General features: G+C 42.1%; 1 protein-coding gene and 1 pseudogene across 2 annotated transcripts in view; both read right to left on the bottom strand.

The window, feature by feature from the left end:
• The window catches only part of ANXA4 (annexin A4), a 63,625-nt gene that overhangs the window by 32,156 nt on the left and 13,827 nt on the right, over positions 1-17,642 (bottom strand). The window contains exons 2-3 of one of the 2 annotated variants that reach the window (XM_032497738.1): positions 7,276-7,408; positions 7,000-7,054 (exon numbers count right to left, since the gene is read on the bottom strand). In XM_032497738.1, coding sequence (XP_032353629.1) covers positions 7,000-7,002 — 3 coding nt within the window. In that variant the 5' untranslated portion in view covers positions 7,003-7,054; positions 7,276-7,408. The remainder of the gene's footprint in view (positions 1-6,999; positions 7,055-7,275; positions 7,409-17,642) is intronic. The other variant, XM_032497739.1, reaches the window with a different exon arrangement.
• On the bottom strand, positions 15,534-17,441 carry LOC102518721 (annotated as a pseudogene).

The following is a 17,642-nucleotide window of genomic DNA, read 5'->3' as shown; positions in this document are numbered from 1 at the left end:
TACTTTTCTGCACTGTCGGGGGTGGCGGCAGTGGCTGATGATTTGATGGCTTCAGCATTCTTCATTTACTGATATGGCTTGCATTATTTTTTGTTCACAACACTTTTCCATAATAAAATTTTTAAAAATGAAAAAGAAAGAGAAACAGAGAGGTGGCTAGGACAGGGAATAAGGACCCTCACAAGCTGGTAAGGAGTTATCATTTTATTCTAAGTGTAGTAGGAGCCACTGGAAGGTTTTCAGCAAATGGATGGGGGAGATGATATGATTTACACGTTACAAAGATCATGGCGGGGGCGGGGTGGTAGAGTTCCTGCTTAGCTTGCATGAGGTTCCAGGTTGACTCTCCAGTACCTTCATTAAAAACAAACAAACAAACAAACCTAACTGACCCCCCAAAAAAACTTACAATTAAGCAAAAGTAAAAAAAATTTTTTTAAAAGATCACTTGGGCTGCTATAGGGAGATAGAGAGACCAGTTGAGAATCTGGGCCAAGATCCAGGAATATGATGGTAGACGAGGATGAAGCAGTAAAAATGGAAAGAAACAGACAGACTCAGCACATGCTTTGGAGCAAAGGCGGCAGAACTTGCTGATGGACTGACTGTGGGAGGTGAGGAACGAAAAGAAGCAAGTGTAACTCTAAACCTTTTTCCCTGAGCAGCCAAGCAGGAGAGTAGCATCATTTACCCAGATGGGGAAAACTGGAGGACTCCCAGATTTGGGATGGCAGTGGGGAGCGGGATTTAGAAGTCCTATTTTCAACATGTTAAATTTGCGATGCCCATTAAACATCCAAGTGGAGTTGTCAAAATGATGGTTGGTTATACAATGTAAATTTAGAGGTCAAGTCTAGAGTGAGCAGTAAACTTAGGACACGTCAGCATACGAATGGTATTGGATGAAATGACGTAGGGAGAAAGTGTAGAAAGGGGTCCTAGGACAAGCTGGGGCCTCTCACGCAGAGAAGGATGGAATGGATGACCATGGTCCTTGAGGCTAAAAGGAAAACCAGGATCGTGTGTCTGTCCAGAAGCTGAGGAAGGAGGGAGTGGTCAGTGCCTGCTAAGGCAGGCATAAGTGCAGGACACAGAAGGGATGGTCAGATTTGGCAACATGGAATTTCCAGGTGACCCTGACAAGAGCTTCTGCAGTGGAACAGAAGAGACAGAAGCCTGACTGCATGGCAGAGGGAAGGATGGGAAGTCACAAAGAGGAGACAGCAGGTCTAGACACCAGAGATGAGGAGTAGCATCAGCCAGAAATGATCAACATGTCTTCAAGTGAGACAGACTCTGATGTGTACAAGAGATACAAAGTTAGTGAGTCTGACCCTCTGCAAATACAGACTAAAAATTAAAAACATCAACAGTAGGGATCATCTCAATTGGATTATCTGAGAGATAAATTGCTGATTAAGATCAAGGTGCTCTTAATATTTCTAATGTATTCACCAATTTGTTAATGTTATTCATGTTATGTGGGGCAGCATAGAGAAATACATATAACTCAATATAAAAATAAGTAAATAGGTGAGGAAACTCAGTGACAGGGCACAAAGCATAGAAAATGACGGTAAAGGAGGGGGTGGGAAGGAAACCAAAATGGAGACCTTAATGACCTGGGTAGTTGTTTGACGAGAGCCACAGGTTTCTCTGCCTAGAAACCAAAGCAAGAGGGAACTGTAACCAATAACGAGACTCACTGTGTCCATGAGGGGAAAAGAGAGATTAGCTGCTTAAGAAGAGCCCTGCTTTTCTTTGTACTGATGAAGGAAAAATAATAAAATGGCCGCAGTTAGGCTAACAGATTGCTTATTCTTATGTTTGCCCTTAAAATGGTCAACAAACCTGACCGACCGGTTACTACTCACAGCTTCCAGGCCCACTGTTAAAACTAAAGCGATTGATCTAACTGATTCTACTTTATTCCGGTAATCAAAAGTTATAATCATACTTGGTTTCTGAGTTGTTCTCCAGGGAGGTCACAGAACCATAACCTTACAAAGTAGGCTAAACACCAAGAAGACCACGCCTTGGGTGCTTATGAGATGAAGAGATCAAAAAAGTGACAACCACTAGCCTCTACAGAATTGGTCGCCTGGAGGCATCATGACGCCATTCTAAGTCTTCTGATGAGAAAATGATTCTGTTGATTGTGATCTTGATGCTTTATTGTTTAAACTATGGCTATATATCCACCCCACCCCATCCCAAAGGGGGGTTCCACAGTTTTGAAGGCACCAGCCTACTGTGAGTCCCCTTTGCCCAGCAAAGCAATAAAGCTGTCTCTTTTCTTCTAAGCTCCAAGACCCTGTCTCTGAGTTATTTGGCTCGTCAGGGCTGGGGGCTGATCTTTCGGCAACACTGAGTTTAGAGATCGGCGATCTGCATTAATGGAGCTCTTTCGGGCTTCCTGACTTAGCAGCAGAGGGTAGAATCAAACTAGCTGTGGTTTTTAATGTATCTTCCCCTCTGTTCGCTGACACTAAGCATTATTATAAACCCATTAGCAACCTGTGCTATGATATTCTGAAATCTGTCTTTCTGTCTTTCAAACTGGCCTAATTAGTCATAACCAGCACTTTCTAAAATTGTCGTGCCTCATCACTCTTCCCTTAGTCAGGTGTATGCCACTGTGGTGTGCATTTGATTGGCTGAAGTTGCACACAGGGAAGGATCTGAGTGATATTCTTGGTACCCAGATGTCAGTGGAGTTCAGACCCTTCTGGAAACATTCCTCTGTTCATAACAGAGTGCTGTGTGCTTTTAAGATGCTAAGAGCTCACAAGCTGAGGGAAAGAAGAGATAGCTGAGGCTACCCTCAGGGCTGAGGTCACATAGCAGGTCTGTTTCTCTTGACTTTTCTGATAATGACCCTTTTGGTAAGTGGCAGAATGGGTCAAATTATCAGTGGTAGGATGTTATGGTGATGGGGCGGAACAGAATAGGGACATAGCTGCATTATAGCAAGGGGAGAGGGTTTTACATCTTACATAAGCCTTAGTTAAAATGGACCCTCATAGCCTTGTGCTCATGATTCCAGTAAAACCTGATATTCATGGAGACGGTCAGCTCTGTCTCCTCTGCATCACTCGGGGGGTCATGAACACTATAAAGGGAATCCTAACACTGGGAGAAGTCTCATCCAGAGGTCTAGGTGAAGGAGTCGCGGTGGGAGAGGTAGTTCAGCTTAGCAGGAAGGAGTGCAGGCAATGGAGTCGGGTAGACCCACCCAGGCTGGAATCTTGGCTTCAACCCTTGCTAGCTGTGTGCTCTAGGTGAAGTTTCATTTTTCTCACTTGCATACTAAGAATAGTATCAACCCACAGGGTTGTTGCAATAATGAAGCAGGGTAACGGGGCAAAGCACTTAGCACAAACACAGCAAATAGTTAACTTTAAAACAGAAACTCAGACTCAGTGGCTATCATCACTAACAGCGTTATTTAACATGACCTCAATAACATTTCCACAATGAATGTAATAGTGACATTCTTATATCTATTTCTGATGATATCCCTAATGCAAGCTTATGGGGTAACGCCAAAACAAAATCTAGAACAGAACATTTGTACAAGGTTGCAAAAACAATGTAAAATTGATCTAAGGGGCTCTGATGTTTTAATATGCTCCAAAGATGTAACATGGGCCACGTAAAGGAATGGAGGGTTTTTATACCCTTAGGGAAGTTCTCCAGCAAGTGAGACTTGAGTTCTAGGAGCTAGTCCACCTTGGCCTGGACCTCTCAGGCCTACTGTGGTCCACAGCAAGCCCATCCAAAGGCCTCAAGTACCAGAAGGTGTGGGTCTTCAATGCTGAAAGACCAGGGTTTCACCTCCTGGATACGGTCAGTGTTTAGCACTCACTCATTACCCTCTACACACTTGACAGAGGAAAGGAGAACTCCATGATGTTAACTTCCTTGGGCACTGAGCTGCATCCCCCAAGAAAAGACATGCTGAAGTCTTCATCCCCAGAACTTCAGAACGTGCCCTTATTTGGAAATAGGGTCACTGCAATTAATTAATTAATTGTAATTAATTAAATTAAGATGTGGTCATACTGGAGTAGGGTGAGCAGCTAATTCAACATGCCTGGTGTCCTTCCAAGAAAACAGCACGTGAAGACAAGACACAAAGGGAGAACTCCTCATGGTGATGTGTTGCTCAACTCCAGTCTCTGCCAAAGAATGCCTAAGACTGCCAGCAAAGCCCGGAAGCTAGAAAGAGGCAAGGAAGGATTCCCCTGTGGATTTCAGAGGGATCAGGGCCCTGCCAACACCTGGGTTCTGGATTTCTAGCCTCCAGAACTGTAAGACAATAAGTTTCTATACTTTTAAGGTCCCCCAGTTTGTGTACCTTGTGACGGCAGCCCTAGGATGTTAATACAGGTACTTTGCTTCTTTTCTTCTACTATACATCGTTAGTAATAAGCAAACTGGTGATTTGCCGTCAGAATTCCAAATGGCCTAGCTTAGCCCTTGGCCCCCGCCTTGAAACAGCTTTCTGAGTCAAGTGTTTCACAAGGCTCTTTTGGAACTCCAATATTGAAAAGAATTTGGATGTACTCAAAGACTGCATTTGACTTTAAAGCAAACTGCATTGCTGAGGAACACTACTATGGGAGTAAAATTAAAACCTAACAAAATGGATCGATAGAGGAATTTGCCAAGTTAGTTCAGCTTATCAATTAGCATTCTTAGTGACTCTTTTTTCCAGGAACAAGATAAGCTTGGGAAATTTGTTCCTTTTAGCTCTAAAGTATCCGTATTGATTAAATTCCAGGGCATAATGTGTCACTGTCTGTTCTGGGAAGGCAGGGGATTCCACCCCAGGAAGGCTTCTTGTGCCAGCAGACAAAGGAAACAGAGAAGGCTGCAGGGAAGAAGGATGAAAACAAACAGCTAGAAATCAGTGTTCTCTCACAGTCGATGGAGTGCAATTCAGGTGTTAAAATAATAGTGAAGATGATAAACATCAAAAGATTGGAATACAGTATAATGAAATATTTAGCAATAAAAAGGAATGGAGGAACAAACTGCTTGCTGATACAGCCACACGGATGGATTGCAAAAAATATAATGCTCACTATAAGAGAGTTCCTACTCTATGATTCCATTTATAGGATGTTCTAGAACAGGCAAAGCTAATCAATGGTGAAAGCAACCAGAACAGTGGTTCTGTTTCTGGAGTGGAGTGCAGAGCAAGGTGGGGACTGATCTGGAAGGGACGTGAAGGATCCTTGAGTGATGAAGTGCTCGATGTTTATAACAGGGTTACACGGTACATACAATTGTCAAAACTCATCTTCCAGTGACCTTAAGAGCGGCACATTTCACTATATGTAAATTACACCTCTATAAAAATCACTGAATATTGGAATACAACGGCTTTAAAAACACGTTTTCCTTTTAGACATGTTAATCATATTTGTAGAGATTTGGAAAAAAATTTTTTAAAGAATTGAGAAGAAAATTGAAACACTCATAACTGCCCTCTCTAGAGTAAATAATTTTAATATGCTATAAGATGTGATATAAGTGTGTCAGCATAGCAGAGATTAGAGTGAATACACTAACTGTTCTTTACGTTCTTACTACTACTATTTCAAAACCACTATCATATGAATAGCATCTAAAATAAAATAATGCAGCGGGGAGGGTACAGCTCAGTGGTAGAGCATGTGCCTAGCAAGCATAAGGTCCTGGGTTCAATCCCCAGTACCTCCATTAAAAATTTTTTTTTAAATAAAATAAAATAAAATGATGGAAAATAATTGAGGATACAATATTGTGACTATATTGTATGGGTTTCCTTTCCTTTAAAGATGTCCTTTAACTGTCCAATAAATAACAGTCATAATGGAAAAACAGGTTCTAGGAGGAAAGATGAGAGCAACTGAGGTAATTTTTGTCGAATGGAAAGCTCACAAAGGGGTCATTTGGTTACAGTCATCACACACAGAAAGGCTGTGGGCTTGCTGAGGGCAGGACGAGCGTCCCATTAATTCTGAGCCCCCAGATATCTTGTCTGGCACAAAGTGGGGGCACCACATACATTTCTGAATAAATGTTCTATATGTCCAGGGAGAACCCATCAAGAAAAAAATGGATTTTAAATGAAAGTATGAGAGATTTGGGGAAGACATTAATAAGCCTTTGACAGTCAGGGATAATGAAGAAAATTCTAGAATGTCTAATGTTAAAAAAAAATTTAAGAGTATACTATTACTATTTGTTCAGGATAGTTTACACACCCATCTTCCTAAAGGAAGGCAGAGTGTCTAGTTCCTCTCCAGATACAAGATTCTACTTCTGTTATTTCTTCCCAGAAGGCAGGGGTCAGGGTCATCTGCCAATTCAGAAACCGTATTTGGGCGGAGGAGGAGAGCAGGTGGCCAGCCTCAGGTAGAGCCAGGTTTGCAACTGAAAGGCTCAGCTTCCACATCAGCTGTGAGCTGTGAGCTTTACGGAATTCTCAAAGGGATCCACTTCCCTGACTGTTCCAGAGATCAGATAATCAAACTCCAAGGAATCCAGTCACAGCCAAAAGCAGGAGGGAGGTGACAAGCTAACGGCCAAGAAACACCCATCTTCATGAGCCTGAAATGACGGGGTTACCCCAAAACGTGGATGCCAGTCATCTCCCGGGGGTAGAAGCTGCAGGATTTTTAGTTTTTCCTTTCTATTTGCCTAAAATGTTTATAACGAACACGCAGCGCTTCTGCAGAGAGAAAACTCTCTCTTGTTTCTGTATCTTAGGATGTTAGAAAGATTCAAAGGAGACTCTCTTTGAGTTAATTTTCAGGATCAGGCTACTCACCACCCCTGAAAGAAGTTAAAATGATGTTCCTTTAAAAAAAGAAACTGCCTTTCCATCTCCTCCTCCCTCCCCTCTGTTGAGCAAACAACCCTTTGTCTAAGCCAGCAGCCCCTGGGCACACATCCTGTACCTGTCTGAGGCTGGCACCACGGAGGCTGAGGCACTTCCCAACTTACCATGGCTGTGACTCTATGTCAGGATCAGAGTTCAGTCACCCAAGCAGAAGTTCCTCTGTGATAAAAGCAGAGGGGAAATGACTGTGATGAGAGAAGTGTCATTAAAATCATTAATCAGGATAACTGACTGTTTGCACAAAGTTAAGCCACAGGGAAATAAACACACAGTTTCATCAAAAGGCCAGCTATTGATTAGCCAAAGAGACAGAGGGACAGGCTAATAATTAAAGAGAAACTGTTTGAACGGGCAATTGCACCAGCGAAATGCTTTCCCACCTGCTCTTCTGTTTGCAGATGCTCGCTGCAGGAATGACGTCTCTTGCTCAGTTAGGGTGAGGTGCGTTACTTGTACTCAAGCCAAACCTGGATTCTGAGCTGGGAAGCTCTAGTGGACCAGAAGAGGTGCCTCCTTGGAGAAAAGAGATAATCCAACTGCATGGGGGAGACGACTGCTCTCCAGCCTTGGCCCTGAGTGTGTGTGCGTGTGTGCGCGTGTGTGCGCGTGTGTGTGCACGTGCGCATTCGTGTATGATGCCAGGCCATCAGGCCAACCAATACTAGACTTTTCATTTCCCAAAGATCACTTTCACTGCCAACATCTCAGGACTCGAAGGTACTTCTTGCCTTTAAGCTGTGGCCTTATGTATAAAGCTTTGCCCTTAGTTCTCTTCAGCTCCCCCTCTTTCATCAAGAAGACTTGAGTCATCACACATTTATTCAGTCGTTCAGAATGTAAGCAATGTCTTTAGTGTGGGCAGGCCTCTGAGGGGCAGGCCGACTGTCTTCCTGTTTCTGTATCCAGGTCCTGTGGAAAAGGCTCCTTCCCTAAGTGTTTAGCTAGATCCTTGACAGTCAAGAATCGTCCTAGAACCAGAAGCATGGGCATCCCCTGGGAGCTTCTTAAAAGTGCAGAATCTCAGGTCCCCAACCCAGACCTACTGCTAGAATCTGCATTTTCACAAGATTCCCCAAGTATTTGTCTGCACAGTGGTCTGTAAAGCACTGGCCTAGTGAACCCTACCAAGCAGCACTCATTCCCCTGAACAACTACATCCTTCTTACCCCAGTTTATCACCGATCAGGTCACGTTTGGCCACATTCATTCCTCATCATCCGCTTTCTGAGGCTCAGCTCCGTTCCTCCCATCACTCACTGCGGACCTACCTCATCCTACCTAGGGGTGAAGCCCTTCCTAAGGTGAATGTCAGCTGGTTCTGGGGCACAGCCTGAACAAAGGTGCAGAGGTGGGAATGGGCAGTGGCTTCAGGGACAAGGAGGCAATGAGGCTGCTGGAGCAGTGGGCTCCTTCCAGGAAGGCTCAGAGATAAGGCTGAAAAAACAGGTGGGGAATTGATTACGAAGGGCCATGTATGTCCACCTGAGGTGTCTGACTTTATACTGCAGGCGATGGGAAAATAGTGAAAAGGTTTTGAGTTTTGCAGAGAAACGATGTAAGACAAGACAGACTTCAGCAAGTCACTATTCTACAGGGTGGACTGGAGTCACAGACAAGGGGTCAGGAAGGCTGGAGGAACTAGCACAGGAATACAGATCTGCACTAAAACAGAGGCCAAGACCTGGGCAGGGTGTGGTCCCTGGAATAGGATATACATATGAGATATTTAGAAGGAAGACTTGGTTGGATTCAGCGGCTCTTTGACTATATGGATTTATTCATTCAATCACCAAATATTCATAAAGCCCTTCTCTATTCCAGGGACTGTGTTAGCTGATAGAGATAATACAGGGAATAAGACAAACCACCTGCCTTCAAGGAGCTTCCAGTGTACCAGGAAAGACAGACAACAAATCAACAAATGCACACGCAGGATAATTTCGGCGGGAGGGTGTAGCTCAGTGGTGGAGCGTGTGCTCAGCACGCATGAGGTCCTGGGTTCAGTCTCCATTACCTCCACTTAAAAAATGATTAAGTAAGTAAATAAACCTAATCCCACGCCCCCCAAATAAACAATAATTTCTGATACCAGTAAGATGGAAATATTACAAGATAATGGTATAGAACATGGATCAGCAAACTTCAGCTCACGGGCCAAATTCTACTTTTCTACACCCTACTAGCGAAGAATGGTTTTTTACAATTTCACCAGTTGACAAAAAATCAAAAGAATAATATTTCATGACATGTGAACATTATGTAAAATTCAAATTTCAGTGACTGCTTGAGCAAAGTCTTCTGGAAATACTGAGAGTTGTTATTAAGTGAGCTAGAAATATTTCACTAAAGGGAAAATCTGTATCACACTTGAACACAGGGTGCTTTGAGCCAGACAACTTCTTTTATTACTTGGATGGCACACAGCATAAATTCATTTATATAGAGACCGCTGTTGTATATTTATTATTTCCTAGCACCAACTGAGCTTGTAAATAGATTTTAGAAATGAATGCAGAAAATGGTCCCCTTTGATTCTTCCATTAGGTGTCAGATAATACATGTAAAGTTTCTTTTTAATTAGAACTATTATTGTTTTTATTATCGTTGGTTTTACGGTAACATCTCTAAAATACATTAACTATTTTTTTTTGCTTTTTTAATTTTATTTTTTATTGAAGTGTAGTTGATTTACAATGTTAGTTTCAGGTGTACTGCAAAGCGATTCAGTTATACATATACATACATGTATATTTTTTCTTTTCAGATTCTTTTCCACCATGTGTTTTTACAAGAAATTGAATTTAGTTCCCTATGCTATAGAGTAAATCCTTGTCGTTTATCTATTTTGTATATAGTAATGTGTACCTGTTAATCCCAAACTCCTAATTTATCCCTCCCCTGCCCTTTCCCGAATACATATAAGTTAACCCATACAAATGCTTCCTAGGGCAGTACCGGGCACCTTAATAACTCTTGACAAGAATGGGGGAAGGAATGGAACACACCCCTCCTCCAGTGACAGAACTGCTGTAGGCCTCTTCTCAGCTGCACAAAATGGTCAGCCCCCAAGGGATGAAAGGCCCTTCTACTTGAAACTCCATTTGTAATTGTCCTTCCATGTTTCCACCTGCCTGCAGAGGCAAGGATATTTTATAAGAACCCTTTTCTGTCTCCACCTCTTTGATTCATTTGTTCTTTCTCTTTCAAGATCAGCCTACAGTCCCATAAACGGAACAGTATGACCAAGTTCACAAGAACTTTGTTTTGGGATCTTACCAAGTCCTTTGTGGCTCACAGGCGGCAAATAATGAGCAACTGGGCCTTAGTTTTTACATCTGTAAAGTGCAAACACACTCAGTTTTGGGTGTGGCCCAAATGACCTTAAAAGCATCAGGACTTCAAGATGGAAAGATGTAGACTGAAGCGACCATATGTTCATGACGTCTATAAAAACCTACAGCTTATATACAGGATGTGGGTGGGAAACTGCGCCTTCTTTATAATATGGGAACTCCTCACATGGGGTGCGGGACAGGCTTCCTGAAGGTTTTAGCACATTTAGAACAACTGAAAGAAAGCTGGGAACGAAATACAAGAGACTTATCCCAATGGTAGTTACTTACGGGAATAATAAATTGTCAATATGTTCAACCTATTTCAGGTAAGATTACATAAATTTTCAGAAATAATTTATGAAGAATTCACAAAGAAAAATCAGGTGTGTTGAGAACACATCCCTACTGCTTACCTATAGGAGATGCAGAAGGGTAATTATTACACTATCCCACAAAGTGCCCTATTGTATCACTGTCAGAAATTGGCAAGCCAGGGGCTGACTCCAGCATAAAGTTTCCTATGTCCTCACAGCCGACTGCAGGCACGTGGAACAGGATCAGACTCCAGCTAACATTTCTGCAGGCTATACAGCCAACAGTGTGATGCATTCCTCCCCACTCACCCTAAATTTGGAAAGCAAGCAAATCAGGCTGTTCCCTGAGCAGTGGACTAGTAAAATCAGTAAATAATCATCCAAACAAAGATATGCAAACTCATCTTAAGGAGAAAGAATGGCTCTGGAGATGAAGCCAGCTGGCTGCACAGTATGAGCATGTTTAAAGAAACATTGTGTCGGGAGGTGGGGGAGATGGCGGCTGGGTACACCTGAGTGGTAGAGTGCATGCTTACTATGCAGGAGGTCCTGGGTTCAAGCCCCAGTATCTCCATTAAACAAAATAATAATAAAATAATGAAATAAAATAATTATTAAAAAAAAAAAGAAAAAAGTTGTGTCTATCAGCAATGCAAGCTCAACCCCAAACCATCACTGAGGCTTACTCTGAAACATTTTTCAAAACCCTGGCCTCAAGAAAGGGTGGCTTGACCCCAGGATCCAATGGTTCAAGAGTTGGACATTTTCCCACTGTGAGGATGAATTTTATCCATCTAAAACTCTTTGTTCTGATTCCATAGTTGCCAAGCAACCTCTGGACTAGAGTTTGGCTTCCCATGTGGACCTGTCTACAAAGTAACTGAAGCATGAGGACTTCTGTCTAAGTAACAATTGTATTTCTCAACATAAATAAAGAAATTAGCAGAGTGTGCATGCATGTGAGTGCATGTGAGTGATGAGCCATAAATATGAACCCATCCCTGAGAGTTGAACCCCTTCTTGGGATGCTAACAAGTATAATTTCTCTGGTCCTGCTGACTGGCTGTGGCACAGTGATGAACTCACCCCAGTACCAGATTTTCTCCTTGAGACTCCCAACGTAAATTGGTGGCCTCCTTTCAAATTCATAACATTGACCTACATCCCAGGACAGGCAATCCGGACCTTCATTATGGAGGGATCTGCTATCCTGGTGATGACACATTCTTACTGAATCCCTCCCTTCCCTGGAAGATCACATGTGAGTGAGTCACTCGCCATTTTTCTTTGGCACATGGTTTCATTTTACACCCCACAGGATGACACGTTTTAATTTTCAGTCTGCGGATTCGTGGAGGGTGTGACTGGGTCCCAGCCCAGGCACTAAAGGCTTTCAAAACTGTCTATGAAATTGGAAAATAAAAGCAACTCTTTTTCCTTGGAACTTAGATTCTTCTAAAAGTGAAGGAGATTTTGTTGCCATGATGGAGTTTGAGGTGGGAGAAATAAACATCTTCAAACAGTTAATTGAAGGCAAAATATGTTGTCCAAATGAATACAAAGTTGGAAATCTGCTTGCTAAGCAATCTTAGGGAAGAATCTATTCCAATCTATCACCTGGCAAGTAACTTATTAACAATCTTTTGTCCAAACTTTAGCTACTTATTCACAGCAATTCTGGGAACAATAATGATAATAATTTCAATCCACAAATAATTAACAACCATACATTTTAGACATAATTTAAAACATCCGCACTCCTCCTCTACCATTCCCATGTCATGCCAAAGTCTGTTAAGGTTTTTACTCCACTCCAACGATTTCTTTGTCCAAAAGGCAGGGAGGAGGAGGAAAGGAATATTTATCAAACACTCCCCTGTTTAGTGAGCTGTTTAAAGTGTGGGTTACCAACTCTACTCATATTGAAACAGCTCTGGTACACAGAGTTCAGGCTTTCACATCTACCAACACATCAAACCAGATTTCCCTTAGGCTTCTTTTGGCCACCAAGTCAATGGGGGTCCTCTGTGTCTGTCCTCTGAGATTATCATTGTCCTCACAATTGTCGAATTCTAAGATGACACTTTCCCTGGAATCTGCTTGCCAGATTCCCATCCTGGGCCCCCACTTCCCTGCTTTTAATTTTCAGCAGTGCCTTGCACAGAGTGAGTCTATAAGAAATGCTTGCTGACTTTAACTGAACTGGCTGCTCCTATGGACACATGTCTTTATGAACTTCCTCGACTCCTTGAGCTTCCTGAAGTCCTGGTCTCCAGGAAGGGGCCTTCTCCCCACGGGGTTTCCTCCTCTCGCTGTGTTTCTGAGCCCTGTGGTACTCTCCAAGCAAACGTTAGCACAGATTCAGTTACTCCAGTCACACTGGGGCTTATTTTCCAACGACACTGGAGAACATATTCTCTACCTTGAGGTAGGCAGGGATTTCTTAGACAGGACCCAAAGAAGCACCAGCCATAAAAGGCAGTATCAATAAATAAGATTTCACCAAAATTGAAAAAGGTTTGCTCAACCATAAGCACCTTTAAGAAAATTAACAGAAAAGCCATAGATTGAGAGAAAATATTCACAGATCATTTACCTGACAAAGGACTTGAATCTAGAATATATAAGAACTAAAAATCATAACACGAGGATGAACAATGTAATTGTTAAAATGGGCAAAAGAGGGGGAAGGATATAGCTCAGTGGTAGAGTGCAGTGCTTAGCATTTATGAGGTCCTGGGTTCAACCCCTGGTACCTCCATTAAAAAAATGATAATAAATGAATAAAAAAAACCTAATTACCTCCCCTCCAATAAATAAATAAATAAAATGGGCAAAAGAGTTAAAATGGGCAACAGACACTTCACAAAAGAAGACATAAGAATGACCAACAAGTACATGAAAAGGTGCTTGTTATTCGTTATGCAGAAAATACAAATTTAAACCACAATGAGGTACCATTTCATATTCCCTAAAATGGTTAAAAAAAAACCAAAAACCTGACCTCATTAAATGTTGGAGAGGATGTAGAGCATTAACAACGTTTAAATGCTGAACTTTAGAGAACTGTTCGACAGTCTTTAATAAGGTTAAACAGGAATCTACCCTTTGACTTGGCAATCCCATCTCTAGATATTTACTCAAGATAAGTGATAACTCATACCCATAAAAAAATACTCGGATAAGAGTATTCACATGAGTCTTATTCACAACTTCTCCAAACTGATAACAACTCAAATGCCCTTCAACACATGAATGGATAGAGAAAATGTAGAATATTCATGCAATGGAATAGATAGTATTCAGCAAACCACTGTACAGTGATAACATGGACGAATCTCAAAAACATTATTCTGAGCAAGTGACGCCAAACGAAGTCTTTATATGAAATTTGTATGAAATTCTGGAAAGAAACAAAGCTAATAATAGTGCTAGAAAGGGATAAAAGTGGTTGCGTAGTGGCCAGGGATTGGGGGGGTGGTGAGGCAGAGGGCACATATCTGCACAGGAGCAGGAGGGAAGAACTTTAGGAGGTGATTGAAATGTATGTTCCTTATCTTGATTGGGGCAGTGGTAACCAAATGTATACATTTGTCAAAACTCATTGAACTCACCTCACACTCATTAGGATGGCTACAATGAAAACAAAACAAAACAAATCAGAAAATAGCACATGGAGAAACTGGAACCCTTGTGTACTGCTGGTAGGAGTGCAAAATGGTACAACTACTGTGGGAAACAGCAAGGTGGTTCCTCAAAAAGTTAAAAATAAAATAATTACTATGTGATCCAGCAATTCCACTTACAGGTATATATTCCAGGTATATATACACTTCTGGAGATATATATAAAATAATTGCCAGCAAGGACTGGAAGAGATATTTGTAAACTCATGTTCACAGCAGCATTATTTGCAACAGCCAAAAGATGGAAGCAACCCATGTCTCAATTGACAGATGAATGGATACACAAAAAGTGGTACAAACACACAGTGGAATATTATTCAGCCTTAAAAAGTAGGGAGATTTGACATGTGCTGCGACATGGATGGATCTTGAGGACATTATGCTAAGTGAAGTAAGCCAGTCACAAAAACAGCAATACTGAATGACTCCACTCATATTGGTCCTTAGAGCCGTCAGATTCATAAAACAGAAGGTTCAATGGCAGACGGGAGAACAAGGAGTTATAGTTTAGCAGGCTACAGAGTTTCAGTTTTGCAGATGAAAAGAGTTCTGTAGATGGATGGTGATGATGGTTGCAAAACACTGTAAGTGGACTTAATGCCACTGAACTGAATGCTTAAAAATAGTCAGGATGATAAATTTTATCTTATGTGTTTTTTACCACAATTTTTTAAAGTAATTTTTTAAAAAGTGAACTCCTTTAAAAAACAAAAAAAACCTCATCGAACTAAGCACTTAAGACGTGTGCATTTTATTGTATGTAAATTATCCCTCAATAAGATAATAAGCATATATACAGCCAAAAGCATATGATTAAGATAATATTATCTTATTACAAACATACACAACTTTGTAGGCTGATGGTGGCCTCTCAAGGCTGTTACCTTCACTTAGCAATATCTACTCAAATGCAAAATCCAACTCAGTGAAATCCAAAAACCCAAACAGCTTTCGCACAGCATCCTGGGTAAAATCATGTCTCCTCGGGGATAACAGCTATTCAAAGAGAAAAATCTACCCAGCACAGTTAAGCTCTGCCACAGGTTACACTGTTTTTCCTGATCCATTTTCCGAATTACGTTAGAATCAAAGACCCTCAAGGAAACACGAAAGGTCACTTAATTCCATGTCCCTCCTTCAGAAATACCGTAAGTAAATTACTCCAGGCAAGTAAGACTCTAATACAGGAACCCCAACGGCTGTTCACAAGCTGCTGGTGTTGATCTCCAGTTCTTGTCTCTTCCACCACCAGAGCTTCTGTATGTCCATCTGCACTCTGGTGACCCCGACCCCTCCTTACAAATCACAAACTACAGGCCACCATATCCTGAGACACAGATTCCAAGGTTGACCGGTACTCTTTAGGGTCTTTGCGCTATGCAGGATCCTTGTATGTAACTGGCATAAACCCCATTATTTGAGCTCTCTTAATTGCTTTCGTGATTTCTTTTTGTTTCTTCCCACAAAGACCTGTTATGTGCCTTCCATAAATGCATCCAGTAAATGGAGAAATAAACTGGGATAAAAGCTGTACATTCTTATAATCTACACGTTTTCCACACAAGATACGTTTTTTTCAGAGGCTCCTTGTAAGGATTCTCCATTGAAACAGGCAGGTCTTCATTGCTGGTTACCTGTTTATACTCTGAACAACTTCTCCAGAGAACTGCATGAATCCTGGAATCTCTAATGCAGACAGCAGCCGTTACATCGTGCGCCAACCTCTTCCTCCCTCGCCCACTACAAAGAGCTACCAAAGAGGCCGTGGTTCCTTGCTCCTCCTCTTCCTTTCCTTTTTCCAAACCGTCCTGACAAGTCCCTTCCAGTGTTCTTCCCCTGCTGGCCCGAGTACTCGGTTCAAAGTACTCTTGTCTCAGCCACCGTAAGTCTTAGGGGTGAACGAGGGGAGCATCTCATCAGAAAAAAGAACCCTGAATCTAGCATCTGGCCTTTCTCTCATAATCTCCCAGAGGAACTAAAATCCACTCCATCTTTCTTTACAAAATCCTTGTCATACAGGAAGGGAAGAGACAGACAGGACCTGAATGAGAAACTAAAGTACCAGATGGGAGGGACTGTGTTGTCCTGTGAGGTTTTATTTGCCTGTAGGTAGGAAAACAGGTATTATGCAGCCCAGGCCTTTCCTTACCGACACCACCACTTCCATCTGCATGAGAGAAGAAAAGTCTCTTCCCAGACCAACAGGAATAGCAGCTGAGTTTTCCTTCATAGATCTGCACTGGTTCAACATTGGAGACCAGGAAGTGAGCAAAGAATAAACACTGCTCTCCGAAGTGTCACGTTTTCTCCTGGTGCCTCCCATGCCCTGCGAATATGCAAGTTCTGGCTCTGTGGGCAATTCCCCCATCCCCTGGATCTGCCACTCCCTCAGTGGGCAAGGGTTCTACTTCCCAATCTTTCCAGAGTTCAAAGTGACTCTGGCCGAAGAATACAAAAACAGAATTGTTTAAATTCTTCCACAGTGGATGTCTGATTTACACAGGGAACTTGCTGTTTCTGACGCAGACTCTCCCAGTGTTTTCATTACAAGCTTCATGAAGGCACAGGGAAGCAATGAAAGAAACTCGCAACAAAACCCAAACAACTAGGACCGACACAAGACGATGTCGGAAGCTGAGAGGCACTGAAACTCACTTAACGCAGATGGAGTGTGTGTGTGTGTTTGTGTACACGGGTTATATGTCTCCAACAGTTCTGTCTGATGTGGGGATCCATCCAGAAAACCCCACCCCAGCCCACCCACCTGAATTCGGGAGCTGTGAGGTGGACCCATTACTGACCCTACTCCCCTCGAACCCAGCCAAGAGGTGTTGGGGTGGACGCCATGGTGGCAAAGTAGATGCAGGGAAAGGTGACCAAAGAGGAGAATCCTGGCAGAAACACATTATATATATATATATATATATATATATATATATATGCATTTATATTAGACGCATTATCTATCTATCTCAGAGAAACAGGAATTGGGGGTAGGATAAGATGCCACCTCGGAGAGGCAGAAGGGAACAAAGGAAAAACCAGCTAGAAACTGAGAATTGGACCAGGCACTGGACAGACAACTTTTTCTTTTGTTTAAAGCTTACGCCAACTGAAAAAGGTGCACAGGGTGGGACAAAGGTGTTTGCCCTGACTTTTGACAGACGCAGTCTATACCTGTGTTATGCAGTGCGGTAGCCACAAGCCACATGTAGTTACTGAGCAACTGAAATGCAGCCAGTGCGACAGAGAAAACAATTTTAAATTTTCTTTAGTTTTAACTAGATTTAATTTTAAAATTGAAGCAGTACAAAATAGTTTACCACAACACACAACCGCAATGTTTTGGTGGGGCCACATTTCACTTTAACCATTGCATTGTGCAGTGCGCATGGCAGGCACTTTGAATCTT

The sequence above is a fragment of the Camelus ferus genome, chromosome 15 (assembly GCF_009834535.1).
Source record: "Camelus ferus isolate YT-003-E chromosome 15, BCGSAC_Cfer_1.0, whole genome shotgun sequence".
Lineage (NCBI taxonomy): Eukaryota > Metazoa > Chordata > Mammalia > Artiodactyla > Camelidae > Camelus > Camelus ferus.
Note: the sequence above shows the minus strand (reverse complement) of the source record. Positions and strands in the feature narration are given on the sequence as shown.